This window comes from Oxyura jamaicensis, chromosome 3 (assembly GCF_011077185.1).
Source record: "Oxyura jamaicensis isolate SHBP4307 breed ruddy duck chromosome 3, BPBGC_Ojam_1.0, whole genome shotgun sequence".
Classification (NCBI taxonomy): Eukaryota; Metazoa; Chordata; class Aves; order Anseriformes; family Anatidae; genus Oxyura; species Oxyura jamaicensis.
Window position 1 is genome coordinate 9,048,800 of NC_048895.1, and position 21,933 is coordinate 9,070,732.

Genomic DNA, 21,933 nt, shown 5'->3' on the forward strand with positions numbered 1-21,933 from the left:
AGGTGCAGGTGACAACCCCTTGGTCACCTCATCTCTTCTTTGTGCTGAATCTGTGTCTGACTGACATGGGGAGAGATCTGGCTACATTAGCAGAGCCCTGCCACACTGAGGGGCTCCAAAGGGTCTCTGCTCCAGGGCCTTGGGCCAGCATCAAGTGCAGAAGGGGTAGGAAGGTGTATTTATGGTTGGATTTGTGATTTTTATTTTTTCCATTCACCTGCGAGTGCTGGCTTGCTTGCTCCATCTGATGGTTGAAATACAGTTGATAGCTAAAGTGGGTCCTATGTGGTCTGGATTGTTGGAGAAAGGCTGTGGAGAAGTTTCTTTATTAAACGAATGACCTAACAAGATGCACTTGACTTGCACCAGTGTTTGCAATGCAACAGTTCCTTCCTGACTGTGTACAAATGCAGCGATGGGATGGCTCCCAGGATATGACTAGCACTGGGCATTTGGTGACATCTTCATCTGGGGTAACACAGCAGAAAGTGTTTTTGAGAAAGGGAAGAAAATAGTCCAAGTCCTTCTGAAAGCTGGTTTTGCCATAAAACAAAATTAAGTCAAAGACCTGCACAGGAGGTCAAAGAGGAAGATATCATAAAAGCATCAATAACCACCTGATCCCTATCCCACGGTGAACTACAAGTTATGCAAAAAGATTTTGGCTGTCTCCCAGATGAGCACATTGTCACCTGGCTGCTCTGATGCTGGAACAATGGGATCAATAGCTTGGAATTAGAGGCCAGGGAAGCCAAGCAGCTGAGATCCCCTGCTAGGCAAGGATGCATTGACAAAGCAGTTGGAAAAGGGGCACAGGTCTTCACCCTCCAGAGGGGACTCCTGTCAGGCATAAAGGAAAGGTATCTCTTCAAGGAAGATCATGGAATATCACCAGAGGAGGAGGTGACACATGCTGAAGAAACTCCATGTTGGGTGCCAAAAAGACTGTTGTGTTTTAATCTAAGCACCACACAGCCATTTGCTCACACACACCAGTGGGATGGGGGTGCTGCATCCTCACTGCTTGCTCTAAATGCTCAGGGAAGCTCAGAATCTTGTGGGACTGGGCCTCAATGCAAGAGGATGCTTGCCAGCTTTGCGCTTGCATGCCTCATAGCAGCCTGTGTTTCCTTCTGCATTATCATCATTGAGCTCCAGCACCTGGAGCTCAGCTGGCAGCCTCCAGATTTTAAATCTCTAAGTTTTATAGCAGCAGAACCACTTAACAGATTAAAATAACTGTTTCTAGCAAAAAATCAGATCTTAACAATTAAGGGATTGAAGTGCAAAATCTGTCATGAACAAGGAGATAGAACAGAGAGGGTTCTGTTCTCAGGGCTGGGGTAGGTCCAGGATGGGGGGAGAAGAGGAAACTTGTGCTATACTCTGCAGGTGAAGGCCCACCTTGAAATCTCCAGGAGCAAATGCAGACTTTCCAGGATTCCCCAGGTGCGGATGTACTTATAGTGCAGGAGATCCACAGGGCAGAACCTGTTTTCTGTTTCCTGTCTCTATTTTTAGCAATAGATATGGAAATATAAAACACTAAAACACAAAACATGCCCATCCCATCTGTGGGTCCAGCTGGAGGTGTGAGGTGGGACTGTGGCATAGACAGATGATTGCTTTTCTAGTGGGATTGGGAAATAGATTTCCTCACCCTCCTCTTTTTGCAAATGAGTGTATCCTTGTAGAGCCCATGCGAGGGGAGAAGTCCTGTAAAAGCTGGCCCGGCACAGCCTGGCCACCTTGGTGAATAAACCAGCCATGAACAAATGGCGAGCAGATGGGGCTGTACAGCTCGTTCAATTAATTCATTTACTGCCTGGGCATCAGCACGCTCCGAGAGATCTGTGAAACAATGGGCAGTAAATGAAAGCCTTTTACATCTTTCACTGGTAACGAAAGCCCTGTTAATTTTTCAATTCATTGAGGGAGTTGGGTGGAGCTGTCTGAAGTGCGTGGCCAACTCAAAATGGCAGGGAGCCGCATGTAATCCCCCCGTAGCCACTGACCAGGAGGGCTGCGGACAGGGACAGGGCAGGGTGGTCCGTGTGGAAGGGCAGCACGCTCTGTCAGTGGGCAGCCTGCTCGGCCCTGCAGCAGGTGTGAGATGTGGCCCTGATGGGCTCCCTAGCCAACAGCAAGGCATTAAACAAAATTCTGTCAGGTGGATGGCAGCGAGGAGGTGCAGACACGGTGACCACCTGGCTGAAGGCATGTTCTTCTGGCACCTGGTAGGACTAGACAGATGAACTGCTCTGCCTTGTTTCTAAGCTTCAGGAGGAGCTAGGGAGACTGAGAGGTAGCTGGGAGTCCGAGTAGGTGATGGGTAAACGGAGCTGTGCCTTGCCAACCTAGCACAGCCACTGCTGAGGTGGACCTGGCCCTGACCTGTGTCAGGCAGGATAAAGGCTGCAATTTGAGGGACACGGGGATTGGAAGCAAGTTACTGCACGTTGAGGAGATTGTCTACCAGTGCATGCGGTGTGAGGAACAAACGGGACAAGCTGGAGGCTTTGGTCCTTTCCCAGAGCTATGATATCATTGGTATTTGTGAGGCTTGGTGGGATGAGTCCTGTGACAGGAGTGCTGTTCAGGAGGGCTATCGGCTGTTCAGGAGGGACATGCAGGGAAGCGAGGTAGAGGTGTTGTGCTGTATGTAAGGGAGAGATTAGACTGTACAGCCCTTGACATTAGGGATGATGTGGTAGAGGGCCTCTGGGTGAGGCTTAAGGGGATGGATAGCAAAGCAGGTATAGTCATGGGTGGGTGATGCTTGAATAAGACCTTTTTGCTTTGTGAGGTGGTGATCGGTGGGAGATCCATCCATGCACCTGTCCCGGCTTTGTGCTTCAAAAAAAAAATCAGAGGAAAGGATGGAGAAGCGTGCAAGGATGATGCTAGCTAAATGTCAACAAACATGAGTCACGTTAGTGAAAGCTGTTGAGAATCAAAAGAGAAATACTTTTTATCCTGCTCTGGAAAGATAGTGTGAAAAATGCTTCTGGTGCTCTCTGAAGCCCCTGAGCTGGGGTCATCAAGTCCTTGGGGACACTTAGGGATGGGCTGAACAGAATAAAAGGTCCATACAAGCTTTCTAAGCAGGTCTTTTACATGCCAGTCTTTGAACCAGGCTGTTTTCTCCTCCTCACTTCTCCTTTCCATTATAAGAGAGCGTGCTCCTGATTTACTTGAATGTAATCAGGGCCCAGGGACTGTTTTGGCAGGGTTTCCTTATCCTGCTCTTCCCAGAAATCTCTTGGTCCCAGGTCTGTGGTGTGATCTCTGCCTTCCTGCAGGTGAGGGGAGCTGGGCATGCCAGGTGGCTGCAAGGCCAGGGTTACGGATAGCAATACTGAGTCTGGGGGGAATATCTGGTTCTAGAGGTTTTCTTTTCCTCATGAAGCTCAGTAGGCATGAAGTCCAGGGCAGAGTACATCAGGGATGGCCTGTTGAGCTACTTCTGTAGGCCTACAACAGGAGGAGCATGAGCAAGGACAGCACTGGGAGCATCTGAGTTACAAACAGCAGTCATACATGTCCACATGAGTGCAGCATTATTGTCGTGACAAATCCCCAGATACCTGAGAATGGCTTTTGAGCTGAGTGTTTTTTGGGGGGGATTTGGAGATGTGCATGCTGTTATTCAGTATGGAAGTGAGGGGACAATGCCTTCTCAGAGAGAAGGCAGTCAGTGAGAATTACAGTGATTTGTAGAAGGTGCTGGCAGTGCTGACTGTTGTCTTTTGGTCCCTGTGCTTATCCTCCTGAGGGACAGCCTCTGAAATACACAGTCAACCCACAGCCTGGAGTCACCCCACACGTGGCAAAATCAATGAGACCACTTGGCATGGTGTCAGTGTGCTTGTGTAGTGTTGGAGTGGTCAGCTCAGGAGGGACTGGGCTCCTCTCTTCTTTGTCATTTTAGTTATTTTTTTAAAACACCCCAGCCTTCCCTGTAGTCATATGAGCTACACAGATGAGCTCCACGGATGATCTGGGAGCTGGCAGCAAGCACAGCCCATGGGATGCCAGTGTGGTGCTTCCACGTGTCTGTGTACGAGCTCCCATCTTTGATGTATGAGCTCATATTTGCCAGTGGAAAAGCAAGTTTTAGAGAAACCATAGAAATGCAAAAGCAACCTATAGCATCTGTGAGAAACACCATTATAACCGATTCCCTTCCGCTAGGGCGGCGCAGCATTTGGTGCAATAAAAGCAGTTACAGGGAGGTATCTGTGGAGAAAGCAAAAGTCAGAGCTCTTTAAGACAGTTGTGTGAGGTGGTAATCGTGTGTAGCCTAACAACAAAGGGTGCACTGGACTGACTGTTAATTGCAGCAGCTCTGGCGATGGCTGTTGGTTTCTTGCCGGCTTCCTCCTGTTTATAGAAGGAAAGGGGTGAGAATCAAATGAGAATCAAGGGGCTTTGCTCCCAGTCCCCTTTCTTGTGCAATGAAAAAGCCATTTTCTCCCATTTCTCTCACAGCGAAGTGCTCGGCTTTTGCCAGCAACACAGCACAGTTGCAATTACATTGATTTCTCACCCTCCTTCCCCTCCTTGCTTCCAGTGTCTCAGCAGGAGTTGGTTTTGTAGGAAAAGTGAGCCAAGGAAGAAATCTCAGGCCCCATCCTCCACTGCTCTTAATCAGCACTGCTACGCTCCCACTACATATTCCCATATGAGCCATGCAGTTGAGAGGCATCAGGTCTTTCTCAGGTGATGCTTGGAAAACCTCTTCCACCACTGGGGATAGCTAGAGAGGTAGGTTTATCCCCGTAGTTGCTGCTCTGCTGGGAGAGTAGTACTAACAGCTTGTCTTTCATCCTGCTATTGCAAAGCTCCTTGTAAGCCTTAATTAAACCTTACGGCAGGTCTTATGGAGTGAGTGGGCTTGGAGTGCTAGGGCAGAGGGCTGATGCCATGTGGGGTGCAGAGAGAAATTAGTAATCATAGAATAATACCCTGAGTTGGAGGCACCCACAAGGATCATTGAATCCAACTCCTGGATCCCCCGCTTTGCTGGGGAGTCTGTTTCAAGTGCACAACTGCCCTCTTGTGAAGCACCTTTTCCTGATATCCAGCCTGAACCTCCCTGACTTGGCTTCATGCCACTGCCACAGGTATCACTGGTCACCAGGGGAAAGACATCAGCACGTCCTGCTCTGCTCCCCTTTGTGAGAAAGCTGTAGATGGTGATGAGGTCTCCACTCAGTCTCCTCTTCTCTAAGCTGAACAAACCAAGTAATTCAGCTGCTCCTCAAGTGTCTTCCCCTCTAGACCCATCCCCGTTTTTGTAGCCTACCTTTGGACACTCTCTAGTGGTTCATATCCTTATATCGTGGCGCTCCAGACTGCACACAGTGCTTGAGGTGAGGCCGCACCAGCACAGAGGGACAGTCCTCGACCAGCTGGCAGTGCTTGAGGCACTCCAGGACTTCCTGCAAAGTGGCTCAAGCTCCAGCTGTATAATATTATTTGGGGGAGCAAATGAGCTAATGATTACATCTCATCTCGGGAAGTACAGCAGCAAGAGCAGGAAATATAGTGCCAGAAGACAATTCAGAAGCAACACAGGTTCATTTTCAGATCAGAGTAACAGACAAGGGAAAGATTGACTTGTATTCCTCCTCCTTCCCCAATATCAAGTGCGACTGAGGGTTTAGTTTTTCTCTCTTCTCCATGCCAACAATAAACCTGATCTGAAAGTGATAGGAGGAGAGAGGGGCTCATGCACTGCCAAACAAATGGGCTCTGAAATAAACCACCTTTTATTCTCTAAATATTGTTCGCAAAGCCAAGGAAGTAGAAATAGAAACAGATATATTTTTTTTGAAGCCACTGAAGGAGTATGTCCAAAGGATGTAATTTGACCCAATCACAGAAAATAAGGCTACTTTGTCCTGGCTGTCTGAATAGCTTTGTCTGCATTTAGACACACGCCATTTCCTCCTCAAGGACCTCTGCCATTGTCAGACAATTACAAACACACCTCATAACACATTAGTGCATGGCTTGCAAATAAGAGGCAAGTAAAAACGTTCAGCAGTGCAGGCACTGACTGCAGCCCCCGTGTGCTGAGGAGGGGTTGCGCAGATCTTTTCTTCTCTGCGTTTAATTGTGGTTAGGTTTGAGGGACAAAATACTGGAGTTACAGGTGAAAGCAGGCTCATGGCTTGTGCCAGTTCTTCTTTTTATTAAAGCATTGGGTTTTTGTGGCTGGTGAGTTCTTTTGGTTGTTTTTTGAGCATTTTTTTCCTCTGAGTCAGGGCAATCTGCCCTACCCAGTGGGTTGATTTGGGGTGCTTTGGGATGAAGGCTGCTGCATGCTTCTGGGGTCTATGAAATATGAGACAACGTGGCTTAGCTTCTCCTATGGAAAAAGTGAAGATGGGTTGTCCCTTTGCACTCTCCTGCGTCGTGGTGGGAGCAGAACTGGATGCGAAAGGAGCGGGGAGGAGCCATTGCGTTTGCAATGCCCGCTGCGTTTTGCTGGAGCAATAATACGGTGTCATTTGGATGGAGAGGGACTTGAAGACATTAACCAGCCATCTGGTCCTGCGCTGACAGTCGGAACAGATGACTGTCGGGGTAGCATTCATGTCCAAAGCACGTCTGGTATGTAGGCTCCACACAGCACGCTCCTCCCAGCAGCTTGAGGTTCTTTGCAGAGCACCGTCCTATCCTGCAGGAAGACTGGCTGCTTGACGCTACTCTGTCACCACGTGAATCCTCCCTCGTGTCCGTGAACATCCCTGCAGCACTCCAGGTGACATCTCCTCCGTTTTGAAGCAACTATTTTATTTTATTCCTTACCTCACCCTGCTGACCCTAGGTCCCATTACTGGGGGACATGTTCACTTCCATGTAGGCGTTTCTGTCACGCTCAGTGCTCTGACAGCTGAGAGCTTCAATAATTGTATTTGCACAGCTTCCTAAGTAAGGGCGTGCATCTCCCTTGCAGAGGTGCTACGTGGAGGGTTTGTTCGACTCTGAAAACTGGGGGAAGATCAAGCCTACAGCCAGCCTGAAATCTGCTGAGACTTCGCTGTTTTGTTTTTAGGAAGCATTGTGGTTTTGTGTGGACTCAGCTTTACCAAAGGCTCCTTGCTCTGCCAAGTTTGGTGATGTTCTTGGAGCAAAAGTAAAACATCCAAGCCCACCTGCCTAGTTTGTGGTCCCTGCTCCAGGCCTTGGAGAAGGAAGGACGTCTCAGTAAGGAGGTGACCAGGATTTCCTAACAGGAGCAAACCAACTTGCTCCTTCCTTGGCTTTGTACACCTGCTGACCAGCTCGGTGTGTGTGCGGTGTGGTTGGTTACCTGGAGCAGAGAAACCTGAATGAAGCACTTATGTAAACGTGAACTGGGAACCATAGCTTTTCATATATGCAAGAATCCAGATCTCCTGGTATTAACAGCAGTTTAGTGCCATGGGCAAGCCAGCATCTGTCTTCCTGAATGCAGTATTAGGTCTCACGATGTTTTTCCTGTCTTGGAGGAACTGGCAGCCTTTGCTGTTGCAGAAAGGTAAAGCAAAGTAACTCCCACTTTTTTTTTCCAATTTCCAGAAACTCTGTTTCAGGGCTGTAGGCTGCACTTTCCAACTGTGGGAAGCTCTTTAGAATATTATTCATCTACTGAGAAAATAAAAGCTTTAAAGAATAAAAGTTAGTTAGGGGTCTTGTTCCTTTGAGAACAGGCTAACATTTGACCTGAAGAACATGATACCTATTTCTGAGGAGCAATTAGGTTCGTATGTTGCTCAGAAATCGACCCCAAGCTCTTTTCCTGTGTGTTACACGAAGGTACGGTGATGCAGAAATGAATTTGTTGAAGGTCTTAATGTTTCCTTGGTGTTACAGAACCCAAAGTCTTTTTGGATGCTGCTGTAAGGAGCCATGTGAAGCTTTATCGCCTGGTGGCCTTAGTCATGCTACCTGGCTGTGCTCTTGCATGGGAACCACAATTACAAGGGCTGTGAAGTGCCCTTAATATTTATTTAGAGACCCTTTGCTCCTGCAGGCTCTGCAGTCTGCTGCTGTTTGCAGTAGCGTTATACCAGTGGTCAAATTGCCAAAGTCCCTCCAGCCAGGAGGTTCAAAAGCAGCGTTCAATCTCTCCTGTTTGCCCATCTCCTTTTTTTCTGGGTATCTTTTAGGAAACAAAATATGCAGGAGAAGGGTTCAGAGCATGAAACGAGGTGGGAAACAAGTTCCTCGTGGACCACTTAAAAGCATGTTTGCTGCAAAGGAAAGCAGCGGTCAGAGTAACAAACTTTCAAGTGCTGCTGTGCAGTGTCTCCTGATCTTTTCACATGGCAGGGAAGCTTGGAGGGGCTCTGAGGATGTGTCAGAGAGAGCAAAGTTAAAAAAAAGTAAGCTGTATATAACTCTTTTGGTGATTGGGGTAAGGCCTTGATTGCATCTACTGCAAAGCTGCGTACTGAGGGAGGGATGTTACTGCCACTCTCAACAGGGCCCCGGATGGATCGTGTCCACAAGCCAGGAGGAAAGTACTCATCTTCCAGGAATTTCTGCAAGATGTCTGTATCAGCACTGCTGGTGCTTTGGAGTTGGGGGACAGTCTTCTGCCCTGCCCCTGCCTCGTCTGCCCTGGTAGGGACAGCTGGTCCCTGGCTGCAGCAGCCTTTCTGCATCCCTTTTTCACGTGTCCCGTGATGGAGGCAGTAAGGCAACTCGTGGAGACAAATTACGACTGTATTGTGAACCAAGGGGGGATTTAAAAAAAAAAAAGGGGGAGGGTTGGGATTAAAAATAAATAACAATGGCTGGGCCATGAAATGAAGCATCTCCTTCAGCAAAGCCCCTTGGCACCTCGCTTCCTCCCCACGTGCAGGCACACGTGCAGTGACGGGGGCAGGAGATGAGCTGAATGGCTGTATCTGCAGCTTGTGTTGAATTCTGGAGTTGAGTAGAGCTAAACGGAGCTAAATCCTAGCCCAGTTTACAGCCTCGCTGTCTACAGCCATGTGAAAGGTTTGATCTCAGATCCTATTGCCTGAATGTCTCCCTGGCCCGCTCTCCCTCTCCTTTTTCTGCCCGGCCTAGCTGGGTTTCATTCATTTATTTACTTTTAAAGCAAATTCATGCCGGCGAAAGTCTGATAGGAGACTTAAGCTTTTGTAGCTATCACTTTATTTCTGTGCGAGGTGGTAGCTGCCTGGACCGACTCTGTAGACCTGGCTGGTGCTCTGGGCACACAGGAAGGGTTTGGAGCTGGGCTGGTGGCATCTTCGCTGGTGGACAGTTATCTGTCTGCAGCCAAGTGGGGCCTGGCAGCTCCCCCTGGGCTGCCGTGTAGATGTTGAGTAGCAGTGGTTTAAACCTCTGTCATCTGGAAACGAAGTGGTAGCAGTGATGGTCTCTTTATAGACAGGGACTTGGAGGCCCAGGAAGAATTAGTAGGGGATGCTTTGTAAAATTAGCTGCTTGGCTACATTTTTGCGAAATCTTAGCCAAATCGTGTAAATTGAGCTAAAGTCATCGCAGAACTGTTACTCTTGACAGGAAAAAGAAAGCAGGAGTCAGAGGGGAAAGCAAAGAGTTTGTAATACTGGGAAAGCTTTAACGCTGTCGCTTGGCTCATGAGCGTGCCCCCACCTTGGGCGTGCTGCTGAGCTTTGGGCATCTGAACCGGCATAGGTCCGACGTTGACAGCAGGTAAGGTGGGTGATGGAGAGTTATCTTAAGGGAAGGAGGTGGGTTCAGAGTGGGATTTCATTGCTGGGACTTGCTGCTGCCAGGTGTCCGTGGGATTGAGGGCTTGGCTGCTGACAGTAAAAGGATTTGATGTTGGCATGGCTGCTCTGAACCTCAGTTTTTAGAAGAGAAGGACAACAGGTGGAAGAAAGTGTCCTGTGACTCAAAAGGGTCTCTCGACAGCAAAAGTTGGGAAAAATCCTGACTTGTAAGGAAGCCGTGTGTAGCTAACCAGCACGGTGGGCATCTTCTGAAGCCACTGGTGGTGGTACTGAGCCAGACGTCTGCTCCGTGGGCTGCCTGTGGGATTTGCTGTCTGAGGCCGGGTACGGAGGAGCAGCAGTGTCACTGGGAGCTGTGACCTTGGCAGCGCAGTCTTGTTTCGCAAGACGGGGGAGGAGGGATGGAGAATAGCACCTGAAGCTGAAGGAGGATGTGAAAGAAGGTAGGATGAAATTCTGTCTTGTGAATCTGGCCTCCAGCCAGTACGCCACAGTGAGTGCCTGTGAGCTCCTGCTGGGTGCTCTGGGGTCTGCCACCACTGAGAGCACTCAGGAGCTGTTCTTGCTACAAAAGAGCTCAACCTGCCTGGAGACCTCCAGGTGCCAGGGACAGGACAGATCACTGCAGGTGGACAAAGGGCTTGGGTGTACGTTTTCCCTCTCTATCCCAATTTATGTTCTGGATAATTGTAAACTTTATGGAAAATGATTCCTGGGGGCAATGTCACTGCCTGGAGAAGAGGGGGGGACCTCAAAGTTGGGCACGCAGATACTCCTCCCCATGCTCCAGACAGTTGCTGGATATTTCCCCCCCGTCCACCCTGACGAGGTGGAGAACAGTGCATCTTCTGCTCCCACCCGCAGGGCTGCTCCAAACCTGTTCCCAGCCTGACTCCACCTCCCTTGGTGACGGGGTGCAGTGGCCCTTTGAACTTCACCTTTGTGTGGAGTTCCAGCTGCTGAGAGCCAGGTGGTTTCATCAATAGCCCCGTTTCAGTGAGCAGCACGTACTTCACCTAACTGTTCTCACTGCTCTCTCCCAGGTTATTAAGAATGGAAGTAAACTGTCAATGCAACTTCCATCTTTTTCTGTTCCCTATTTAAGCTTTCTTTTGTGTTTCGCTCCGTTTTGGCAGTGAACCTGCCTTGATTTTTATTGACAGGCCGTTTTACTTTTCAATTCCTACTCCTGCAACATGATGTTGTTACATTTGTTTTTGCAGAACGCGAGGACTTTGCAGTTAAAAACAAACCGAAGCTATTGCTTGCTGAAGCAAGGCAAGAAAATCAACAGCTTAAGGTTTCTGGTGATATTAGCTTTTCCAAGGGCCAATATATGTGCAAATTTAGTGCTTGAGGTTGAACACAGCTACCCTGGGAGGTGAGGGAATGCAGGGGTGCCTGCAGCCACCAATGTACCCTGGGGAACAGAGGGGCATCCCTGTGCTTCTGGGGACTTTACCAGTGGACCTCTTTGTCTCTGCTTGGATAAAGCGAATTCAAGGTGTTTTAACAGAGTTGTTAGAATAGGCCAAATAATATTAAAGCTTGCAATCTTTGGAAACATGCTTTCCCCTATCAGGAATTTCCCAGAGTGTAAAATCTTAAGGTGGTTTTGCTCTGTTTGAAAGGATGCTAAACACAGCAGACTTGAAAGCCATGTTGCTAGGAATTCCCATCTTTTTTTTTCTTTAATCTTTTAATCCATCTGTGTTTTTATATGCAAATGTATGTATTTCATTTCCCGTGGTGAAAAATGAGTGTTTCAAGGAAAGCAGAGCCTGTAACAGATGAAGAAGAGAACGGTCTTGGAATAAACCTGGCTTTTCCCATTGAAGCTTCAGCTGAAAATGTGAGCTCAGCCCAAGTAACAGCTACAGTGCTCCTGTTGGACAAAAGAGCAGCTCTTTTTCCCCAGCTCATTAGACTGTCATTAGCTGCTTGCCTGCTCTGCCTGGGGACCACTAAAAGCCTCTGTTAGCCAGATAAGCTCTGATTTCTCTGAAGCGCTGCAGATGCTTAAGGCTTACCCTTTCTGCCTTGTGTGATTTAGGAGGCTGGAGGAGCCTGGGAGCTGGCAGCGAGCCCTGAGCTGTGCTTGGGGTGGGTGAATGCAGGTTTTGATGGCAGGGCTTGGCTTGTGGCAGTAACGTCACGGCCGTGACACCTACAGGCTAAATATCAGCCTGTCCCGAGGCTGTTAAGTATATCTGGAGGAGGGATTTCTCCTCTCTTGCAAAGGTTTGCCCTGACTGAGGCTGTGACGTGCTCTATACTGGAGATGCTCAGGATGTCAGCATCAGTCCTCCCCACCTCATTCCTGTGTAATTGTAAATTTAAAAAATAAAAAATAAAAACAAAAAGCTGCATTTCAGGGAGAGATAAGGAAATAGTCCAAACAAAAAACCACAGCAAGCATTCAGGGCAATTTATGGGGTATCACAAACAGTTTGCCAGGCTAGCAAGCCACATACGGAGAAAGAAGTCAGGCTGTGGGACATTTTTTCCCTCGCCTTTTTCCTCCAATCAGTCCTTCATTAAATGACTAGGACAGGTATAAAGGCTCCAAGCTTTGCTCAGCTCGTGGTGGTATGGGGAGCAGCTCCCCGTCCCAGCCCTGCTCCTCTCTGGGGGGAGGCATGGCCAGGGAGCAAGACAAAAGGTTGCTTTGCCACCTGCCTCCCCTGCTTGGGGGGCTTAAAGCAGCTTGGTGGCACCTGTGGAAGGCTGCAGCAAGAACTGTGCTCAAAGCAGGGCTAAAATCCCTTTTCTTTTGCCTTTCAGTTGCTTTATTTTCTATATTTAACACATTCGCTCTTCATGAGTCAACTGACTTTTTCTGTAATATTTTTTGCTCAGATATTTATTTGTGCTGGCAGAGGGAATGTTTTTAAAAGAGCCTTGCAGAGCTCTTCAGAGACGTTGTTAGTGCCTTCCTCAGGCTTCTCCTGGCACTGCTGAAGTGGCTGCTCACCTCTGATGTAGCTCGGGCTTTCACTGCTGCTTCTGAGAGAGCCAGCTTTTCAAAATGTTATATCAAAGGATGGAGAATTTAATTCCCTGTGTTTGCTGTCACCATTTGTGTCCCTGGCAGTAAGGAGCCATTGGTGTTAACTTGTTGCTGATGGCAGAGCCCTGCGTGTGGCGGAGCCCCGTCCCATCCTGTGCTGGGGCTGGGGAGCTGTGGCTCCCGTCTGCATCGGTGGTGCTGGGCAGAAGGTGAGAGATGAGCCAGAGCCACTTTGGGATGGCTTCTGTGCGAGAGGAAAACTCAGGCTCCTTAACTGGTTAAAGAGGAGGAAGGATTGGAAGTCAGTGGTGACTGATGTGTAGAAGAAGGGTGTGTGCAGGCACTGACTGCAGTGGTGTGATGTGATGCAGTGATGCCAACCTGTGCCTGGCCAGCATTGTGCCATTCCCATCCTCAGCAAACCTCAGCTGTGGCCTTACCTGCTGCTGGGCGCTGCTGGCAGGATTGCACCCCTGCAGCTGTGTCCATCCTTCTCCGGAGCACGAAGCGCTCTTAGAGCCACCTTTACCGGCCTCTGTACCCGAGCACAGCCCACGAGCCTTGCTGGGTGTAAGTACGATCCCACGTAGCACTTCCTTATCTCATTGCTGATCCTGTGAGCGTTTTGCACAGGCTAATTCAGCGTGACTCGAAGGGAGCGTCATTGCCGTTGTTTTAAAGCAGATGTAAAGGTTGTTGGCAGACCGGGAGAAGGATGTCTCTGCGATACAGCTGTTCGCCAGCTCCAGCCAAGCTAGCACAAGGCACCATCACAGTTTTCATCTCTGTTGAGATGTTGTTCCTTCCACTGCAAAAAGATGGATGCGTTCAAATGTGTATAGCTGTACCTGGCAGTTGTGGATTGAAACTTTCGCTCTGTAGGAGGAAAAGTCTTGGCTTGTGCAGCCAGCTATTTCTGGTGCGTATCCCCAGACGTCTGTGGGCAGTAAAATATGCTGCAAATCCCACAGCCATCTGCACACCCTCTCACCATTGCAGATCAGGTGCTGCCCTTCCCAGGGCTGTGCTCAAGATGACAGCCTCACCAGGGCAGCACGGGCTCGGGGCAAGGATGGAGAATTTGTCCTGTGTCAGCCCAAGGTCCTTGCACGTGCCCAAGCAGTACACGCCCATCAAAATTTCCAGGCTACGTTTTCACAGTGAATGATCGCAAAAATCCCGTTTTCCTTGATGCAGAGAAATGCATGTGTGTGAGAGAGAATCCAGGCCAAACTGAGGGTATTATTTCAATAACAGCAGCAAAGCTCAGTGCCTGTTCGCTGATTTCTGTCCAGATCCCTGTGCTTTTGTGAAGTGTTCTGAGTTTGCTGCACCATGTGACTCAACAGTCATTTTTTTAATTATTGTTGTTGTTATTTTGAGCTTTTTTGTGCGTGTGTGTGCTTCTAGATATGTGCGGAAGTATTGATCACACTCAGATGGTGCCAACATGCATGGGAAAGGGGGAAGTAAGGCTGATGCCGTGTCTGTGGGCTGTGACACAGCAACGTGTTTTGCACCAGAGTCCTCCTAGGTGCATGAGTTCCAGCGATACGTCCTCGGTGGTGACACGGTCATCCTCCAGACCAAAGAGATGCCCCTGTGCTTGGAGGCTGGACGGCCTTGTTTTCCCAGACAGGTGTCTGAGAGGAGCTGCAGCCTCCTGCAAGATGCTTGGGGGCTAGTGTTTGTGCCAGGGACTGGGTGAAGGACTGTGATTCTCCCAGCGCTGTCTCCTCCCTCCCCGCAGGGATGATCTTCCACTTGTAGAGGAGTCTGTAAGGTGGCCAAGCCTCTTCAGGCCACCCCCTGCCACTCCTGGGCTCAGCATGGCCCCACAGCATCCCTGTGATGCCCACGGCAGGAGCTGTGCTTGTGAGGAGGCAGGAGCACAGGGGGTGCTCCTCAGGAGAGGCTGGGGGTTGTTTTTAGGACGCTGAAGTCCTGGCTTGGACCTGCAGGGCGAGAGTGGAAGGAGGTCACAGACTCTGCTCAGCCATGGAGGTGACACAGCGGAGCTTGCTTCGGTGTGCTCTGGTGGCTTGGGGGGAAGGCAGGGTTTAGCAAAATGCTCCGTATATCTTTTCATGAAATGTCTTGCTCTCGGGTTATTTAATCTTTTATTGCCTGTTTTTTTTCCTCCCCTCTGTGCCTCATTCAGTAAGGAAGGCAGGATGGCTTGTGTGTGTCATAAAGCAGGGCTTGACAGGCTTCCACCTTTCTTCCCCCAGCAACCTCTCTGTATCAGATGTGATTTCTGGCAGGTAGATTCGGCTGGCCCAAAGCTGCACTTTGAAGCAAGTGTGTATTTGAGGTAAAATGTTGCTCAGACCTCAGTACAAGCTCAGACCCTTGCTGCCAGCCCCGTGTCACCCTCAGGTTCTCCCTGCTGCGTGGAGCCGGTCTGCCCAGGGTCCTCGCTCCCATGCAGCTTCAGCCCTTGTCAGCAGTCCCTTATAACCAGACCTGCTTATTTTCTCATGAAACCTTGCTCTAATGCATTCCACACTAGACAGGCTATTTTTTTCCCTATTACTGAGCAGAGATGCAAGCAGGCTGGCTTGACGCATACTCTAAATTATGCCGCTGTATCTCTGCTGCTGTCACTCACGTTGCTGCCGTCCCCAGGATCTCACAAACTCTGGCAGCGTGTACCCAGGAATCAAAGGTTTAGATCAGCTCTTGCTGTCACGGATGTTTTATATCTAATTCTTCCTCGAAGACAGTTCAGGGAGGATGGGCTGTTGGTGGCGGCATGCGTGTCCTGCATCAAGGTGGCAGTGACCAGAGTTTCATCTGCCTTCACCCACACATTGAGGACCAGCTCTGCACTCAACGTGGGTCACAGAAACATCTGCCTTGGTACAAAACTGTATGTACGATAAGGAGAGGGCTCAACCCCGAATTTGGGTTAGCTCCAAGAAATGTTTTCCCTCTGCTCTTCCCACTTGGCAAAGAGTGAGAGGTGGGAAGGGGAGAAAGGCTGGGAGCAGCTCGGTGCGGGTGATGCTCTGTGGGGAGTCCTGCACCAAGCAGCAGCCCTTAGGAGCTACTGATAGGGACAGGGAAAATAGGTCATGGCTGGGGGTAACCTGAGCCTTGTCCAGAGCTGTAAATAAGGTGCAGGACTGGGGAGCTTTGACTGACAGCATTTCTTGCTGAGCAATAGCTCCTTGGTGCTGGTTGTGCCTCAGCGCCCACCTGGTAAAGCTCTGCTCCTCCAGAACAGTTAGCTGATAGGGATGGGGGACTCCCCATTGGCTTCCTGAGGACAACTAGAGCAATACATGTACGTGTCCTGTGCATTTGCAATTCTTTTGTTTTGCTTGAATATTTATTTTCTCATCTCTGCTTTGCCTCTTCACCCTGCTAGAATAAAACCGGGTAAAGCAGACTAAGCTTTCCCTCCCTCAGAGGCATTTTCCTTTCTCTGGCAATCGTGTTTCCCATGCAGCTGCCACAAATTGCCCCTCTTTGCTGCACGGTTTGGAAGGGGAAAGATAATGGCATTAGTTCCTAAAGCTGTGTGAAGGTCCCTGCAGAAAAAATGACCAGTGCCTTTGCTGCTGTGAGAAGGCCACAGCAGGTCAGGGATGCTGAGCATACCATCAGCAAGATCCCTTCCCTCTGTTCTCAAGAGGGCTCTTTTCAGAGCAGGACAAGGGCTGCTTTCTGCGTTACCCTCCCTCCACTCCCCCTGCTCCAACCTTTTGGCTTTTACACAGAAGGAAGAGCAAAGCTCAGCTGGAGACTGAGTGCAGCCACGGGCTCCTAAATACCGAATCAGCTGCCATTCTTGCTGAAGCATGGGAAAGCTGCTGTGACCTTCATGGCTGGGAAGCAGCTCCTGTATGTCCTGAAAAGGCTCACAAGAAAAAATAAACGCTGTCTGTCACTGCAGCAGCTTCCTTTCACCACTCTATTTACTGCTCGTGGGTCTGTGCTGTTCCCAAATGCGTTTGACTCCTGATAATGCCTGGGCCAAACCTGGCTGGCGCGGGGGAGATGGATATCACCTTTCTTTCTTTCCCAGTTAATGCACTAATTGCTGCCTACCTTTGGAGGATCACCATAGGGCTAGCCTGCCTGCTGCCCCCCAGCACTGTGCTTCTCAGGTCAAGGACAGATTTCTCTGCTGAAACCAAACTTGTTCGGGGTGAGAGCTGCAAATGTCCTCAGCAGCTGGCTGATGATGCAGGGGCACCGTGGGGTGTTTCAGCAGCCCCCCACCATGGCAGAACAGGGCAGAGACACGGAGACACCAGCATGCAGTTGCGAGGTGCAGTGCTGTTTAAGGCAGCTCGCTGAGCTGCAGCTCTTTGCATCACAACAGCAACGAGTCCTCGGCAGAGAATCCCTGACACCGTGAGATGAGAGCCGGACCCGTGCTACAGGCAGGGTGCAAACATCCCCTCCCAATAGCAGTGCTGCTCCCCAGGCATCCCACAGCGATTTCTCTCTCTTCTCTCAGCTGAGCAAAGACCCGTCCCAAACTAATTTCTCCTAATTACTGCTTGCAAACCCATTAGCGAGGGTTCACTCTTGCCAGCAGGCTGAGGATGAAAACCCCTAACCTAGCTCGTCCTTTCCAGGTGGCTTGTGGCAGAGCTCGGAAGTGCTCTGTTCTTGGAGATTTGGGTGCTATTAAAATTAAGGAAAATACAATTTTAGCTTGGTGACGGGAGCAGCACCAGCCATAGAGGCTTGTAAAGTACAAACCCTGCTGGGATAGCGATGGGTTGGAGTGGGGAGGCAGACATCAGACTCGGGGAAAGGCTTACTGAGAAAACCTCTGCCCAAGCACAACTAGTTCAGGCAATAGAGCTGAGCAGCCCCGCAGGGTCCTGGGGGAACTGCAAGCGGGGAGAGATGATGGAAAATCCTTTCCATCCTCCTGCATGCCTCCTGGCACAGACAGAGCTGGGTATTCTCAGCAGCTTGGTTTGTGCTGACCTCCTAAATATTCAGCTCATTATACAGCATAATATATAAATAAAACAGAAGCAGGCAGCGATATTCTCCAGGAGCGTATAATCGGCTTCCTTTTCTTTTTAATTACCCAGGATTTGTCTTCGTGTGTCGGGCTATCCTGTAAGCTCATTTGTACAGAAAGGCGCTCCTGTATGGCTGCACGTGCACGTCTGATTTGGGGAGGTGCTGGATGAAGAACATCTTTTGGAGTGGCAATCCCAGGGAGTCTGCAGCTGAGCGCGGTTTCTAGAGGTCAGTGGTGTGGACCCTGGGGTCTAGGACCCTCAGGCAAAGAATTGAAGGCACTGTTCTGGCAGCTCTGCTGCAGGTTGCCATAGGTTAGAAGGGGAGGTGACCTGTTAGTGTGGTTTTGGCAGAGGCCAAGTGAGTACAAAATCCCATCTGTGAGCGTGCTTTGCTCCCTGCTTCATGCATAGCGGGGGATGCAGTAGGCAAGGTGACAGGGGAGCTGTCAGGCTGCTGCTTTGTGAGGAGAGCATCCCAGCTGCCTTAGCTCAGGGACGGCTCATCGTGCCGTGTCTCCGGCCAGCAGTCTGTGCTAGGTCCAGCTGAGCATGGAGGTGTTCAGGCGAGCAATTGGAGATCCAGGTCCAGAGCCTGCATGGGGACATTTGATCCGGGCAGTGCTTACACAGGGGTCAAACTTGCATTTAAGCAAGTCCCAGTGGCCGCCTGAGGAGCTGGAGAGGAGGCTGGGGGCAGTGTGACATGCTGCTTTCCCCTGCTGGGACCACTGTACCTCTTATTGCCTGCTCTGGCACGAGGGTATGAGGAGGGTTGAGCCCTATTCTGTCTGAAGCATTATAATTATTTCAGACGGCATTAGTGCCTCGGATGGCAACAGCTCTGTAATTGAGTTTCCTGCTCACAGGGGCCTGGCACTTTGGCACAATGTTTAAATCTCATTTGTGTAATGCCTGGTTGCAGGTCCTGCTGAAGGATTACCCTCCACCTTTGGTGTCCCTGAGCAACAGCGTGCAAACAGCTCCATTGTGGCCAGCGGTGATGTGCCTCAGGAGCTTTTGCTAGGCTGATGCATTGCTTGTGAGCAAATCAAACCACTTTTAGCCCCTGCCACCCACTGCCTTTTCTCCCTGGCACCCAGGTGAGCTCGGGGTGGCCAGCCCTTGGAAACCTCCAGCCCATGTCCGATGGCAGAGCTTCCCTGGGGGAAGCAATATGCCTGCAGCAGGGATGCTCATTCCTCCTTCCCACTCAGGCGATCGCTGCTGTCCTGTAATCACACACTCATTATGCCATTAATATGTCATATTCACAGAAATCCACATAAAGAAGGCACTAACAGTTCCGGAAAATCATAGTCCTTACCATTAATGACCTGCTATCCCCCCACAGCACCACTCCCTGTTTTTTCCCTTTTTTTTTTTTTTTTTTTTTTTTTTTTGTTTTGTTTTGTTTGTTTCTGAGCTGTGATTTAAGTAGCAGACGAGGAAGCACACAGTGAGGCTTTCAGTCTTCACTGTGGTGTTGCAGTGAATACCTTGCTCTGGGCTTGCTGTTCGACCTGTTATTTGGTGTTGGGGTTTTGGGGTGTTTTCAACAGGCTGGGAAAGGAGGGGGCTCTCTCCAAGCTGCGCTCTCTGTTGGGAGCATCCCTGCCACGTGGTGGATGCAGTAGGTGATCTCTGCAATGGGTAAGAAAATGCAAAAGGCAGGGTTTTTAGCAGAGGCATTGCAAAATGCAGCACAGAGGAGAGGGTGAGCTGCTCAGCACTTGCGTCCCAAGCTGTTTGGTTTTGATATCTTTTTCCACCATTTCCCATGGACTCATTCAGTCTCAAACTCTTTAAGCATTGACTGTGTTTCCTATAATTAATACTAGCTATTAAACTGCAGTGCTGAAAGAGAAATTACCTAATTTGAAGGAAAAAAATGAAAATTTATTACCAGTACGTGAAAGAAAATGGATATGAAGCTTAGGGAGAGGAGCCATGTGGAAGATAGAAAGGCAAGTGGAGTATTGACTCGATCTTTTTCCAGTGCAAGGTAATTGGGCTTCTAAAGTGAGTTAGATCATAATAAATTAAATCTAGATTTTTGTACATCATTTAAATAACTCCCAAGATAGGACTCTGCTGTGATAATCCATGGCAGAAATATTACAGTGAAGACCTCATCCAGCAACCCAGAAGTGATGTGCTACCCCTGGCTGGGTGAAGGGGTTTTCTCCTTCATTTCAACTTGCTTTCCCCCTCCCTGAGTGGGTACCAAGGACCAGGTGAGTATTCTGCCCATGGGGTCCTCTGCCCCTGGGTCCTCCACAACCAAGGATGCTGCCTCTATTTTTGGTGATGGTTGCACGTGGTTATTTTGTGGCTGAGAAGGTGGGCTACATATATATATATATATGTATATCTCCAACAGCCTTAAGTGCTACATGACCACTTTTAATTCCACGTCTCGTATCAAATTTGATTTTAAAAACAAACAAAAAACAACTTCTGGTTTTCTTCCCAGTGTTAACATTTAGGGGCTGAAACTCCCTGGCAGTTGTTTTAACAGAACCATTCCCACTTCCCTGGGGGTCATCATCTTTATCATCATCTTTATAACCGTGAGGGCTTTGGTGGTCCTGAAATGCAATAGGCTTACTCTTTGCTTATCTTTTACTGTGGCAGCAAATCATGTTTTGCAGGATGCCTTAGAAAGAACATAAACAATATTTATCACCCAGTCTCCATCAGTCCTCCTGAAAGCCTGCAGACAAGTTCCGTACGTTCCTGTGCTTGTAAACCTGCTGGACTGCGGTGACCCAATTATTTTAATAACTCTCTCCAAGTCTTTGATAGCTTTCTCCTGATCCAGCTGGTGGTTCAAGGGTTTCTTGGTGTCTTCCTTGCACTGGGGTAAATTTTGGAGTAACTCCTGATAAAGCTGCTGGGTAATGCAATAGGAGAAAAAAAAACCCTGTGCCTGGAAACCTTTGCAGCCCCGGCTCTGTCAGCTTTTTGGGGACAGTGTCCCTGTGAAGCAGGCTGCTGTTGGCTACCCCACGCTCCTGGAGATGCCGAGCTTGGTCCTGCAGTGGAGGCTGGTGGATGCTCCTTCCTCCCCACCCTGCGAACGCAGTGCACATGCTGTCAGATGCAAGCAAAATCAATTACAGGATAAAAATCACCTGTTTCAAAAGCTTCATTTTGTGCCATTAGCTGGCAAAATCGTCTTTGAGATGGTGTTAACTGAAGGGGAAAAAAAAAAGAAAGAAAAGATCAATTATTGGATAAGACCACAATTTCCTTAGGGGCTGAGACATCTGTAAATGTTTGCATTTTCCCATGTTACGCATTGGGATCAAAGAGCCTGTGCTGCTGTAATGATGTGATCTTATTAGCTCTGCGTTGTGCTTGCCAGCTCCGTGATACTGAGGGGTGCTCGGTCCCTGCTAGCTGCTGGAGTGCGTGAGCAGCCCTGTAAGGCAGCTCCACCCCTTGCACTTGGCACCCTGAGAGGGGGCTGCACGGCAAGCTCCTTCTATTTTTCTGTATTTCCTGAGGCCGTGCTGCTTGATAGTAGGACCCAGTGGAGATGGGAGTTTGGTTTGGAATTAAACTCAAATGACCAGATTCGATTTAACATGCTGCTTGAAGACTGGGGGGGTGCATGGAGGGAAGACAAGACCTAATTAGGCTCCTTGTTAGCGTCTTCTTCCCGAAGTGGGGCTGCCCAACTTCTTGAGCGGGGCTGGGTGATGCCAAGGGACCAGGCGGTGCCCCCCTGCTCCTTCCTGTCTCTAATGGGGCTGACTTTGTGCGCACAGGGCTCAGAGGCGGACTGGGACGACCTGTGGGATCAGTTTGAAGAGCGGAGATACCTGAGCGCTCGGAAATGGAAGGGCGGCGAGGACCCGTACCGGCTCCATGCCTTTAACCAGCGGGAGAGCGAGAGGATGCCCAGTGACCGTGCCATCCGTGACACCCGCCACCACAGGTTCTGCCCTCCCTTCCTGGGGACAGCAGCTGGCCGGGCGTTTTGGGGGGACCACTGTTCTGCTGGGGGGGTTATAGCAGGATCACTGGTCAGGGCCGTGGCAGGGTGTGCAGGGTGAAGGAACGCACTTGCTTTCAGGTTCAGATAGATAGTGTTGTGCTCGGGTTCGGCTCACCAGCAATTGTGCAAATCGAGGCAAATTCTTGCTGGTTACATTGGAATTAATGATTTTTAAATGAAGGCAAAAGTTTTTTTTTA

The 21,933-nt window shown here is 49.5% G+C and overlaps 1 protein-coding gene across 2 annotated transcripts in view; it reads left to right on the top strand.

Annotated features, from left to right (window-relative positions):
- The window catches only part of GALNT14 (polypeptide N-acetylgalactosaminyltransferase 14), a 67,426-nt gene that overhangs the window by 3,449 nt on the left and 42,044 nt on the right, over nt 1-21,933 (top strand). Inside the window, exons 2-3 of one of the 2 annotated variants that reach the window (XM_035321927.1) lie at nt 4,574-4,767; nt 21,506-21,675. In XM_035321927.1, coding sequence (XP_035177818.1) covers nt 4,726-4,767; nt 21,506-21,675 — 212 coding nt within the window. In that variant the 5' untranslated portion in view covers nt 4,574-4,725. The remainder of the gene's footprint in view (nt 1-4,573; nt 4,768-21,505; nt 21,676-21,933) is intronic. The other variant, XM_035321926.1, reaches the window with a different exon arrangement.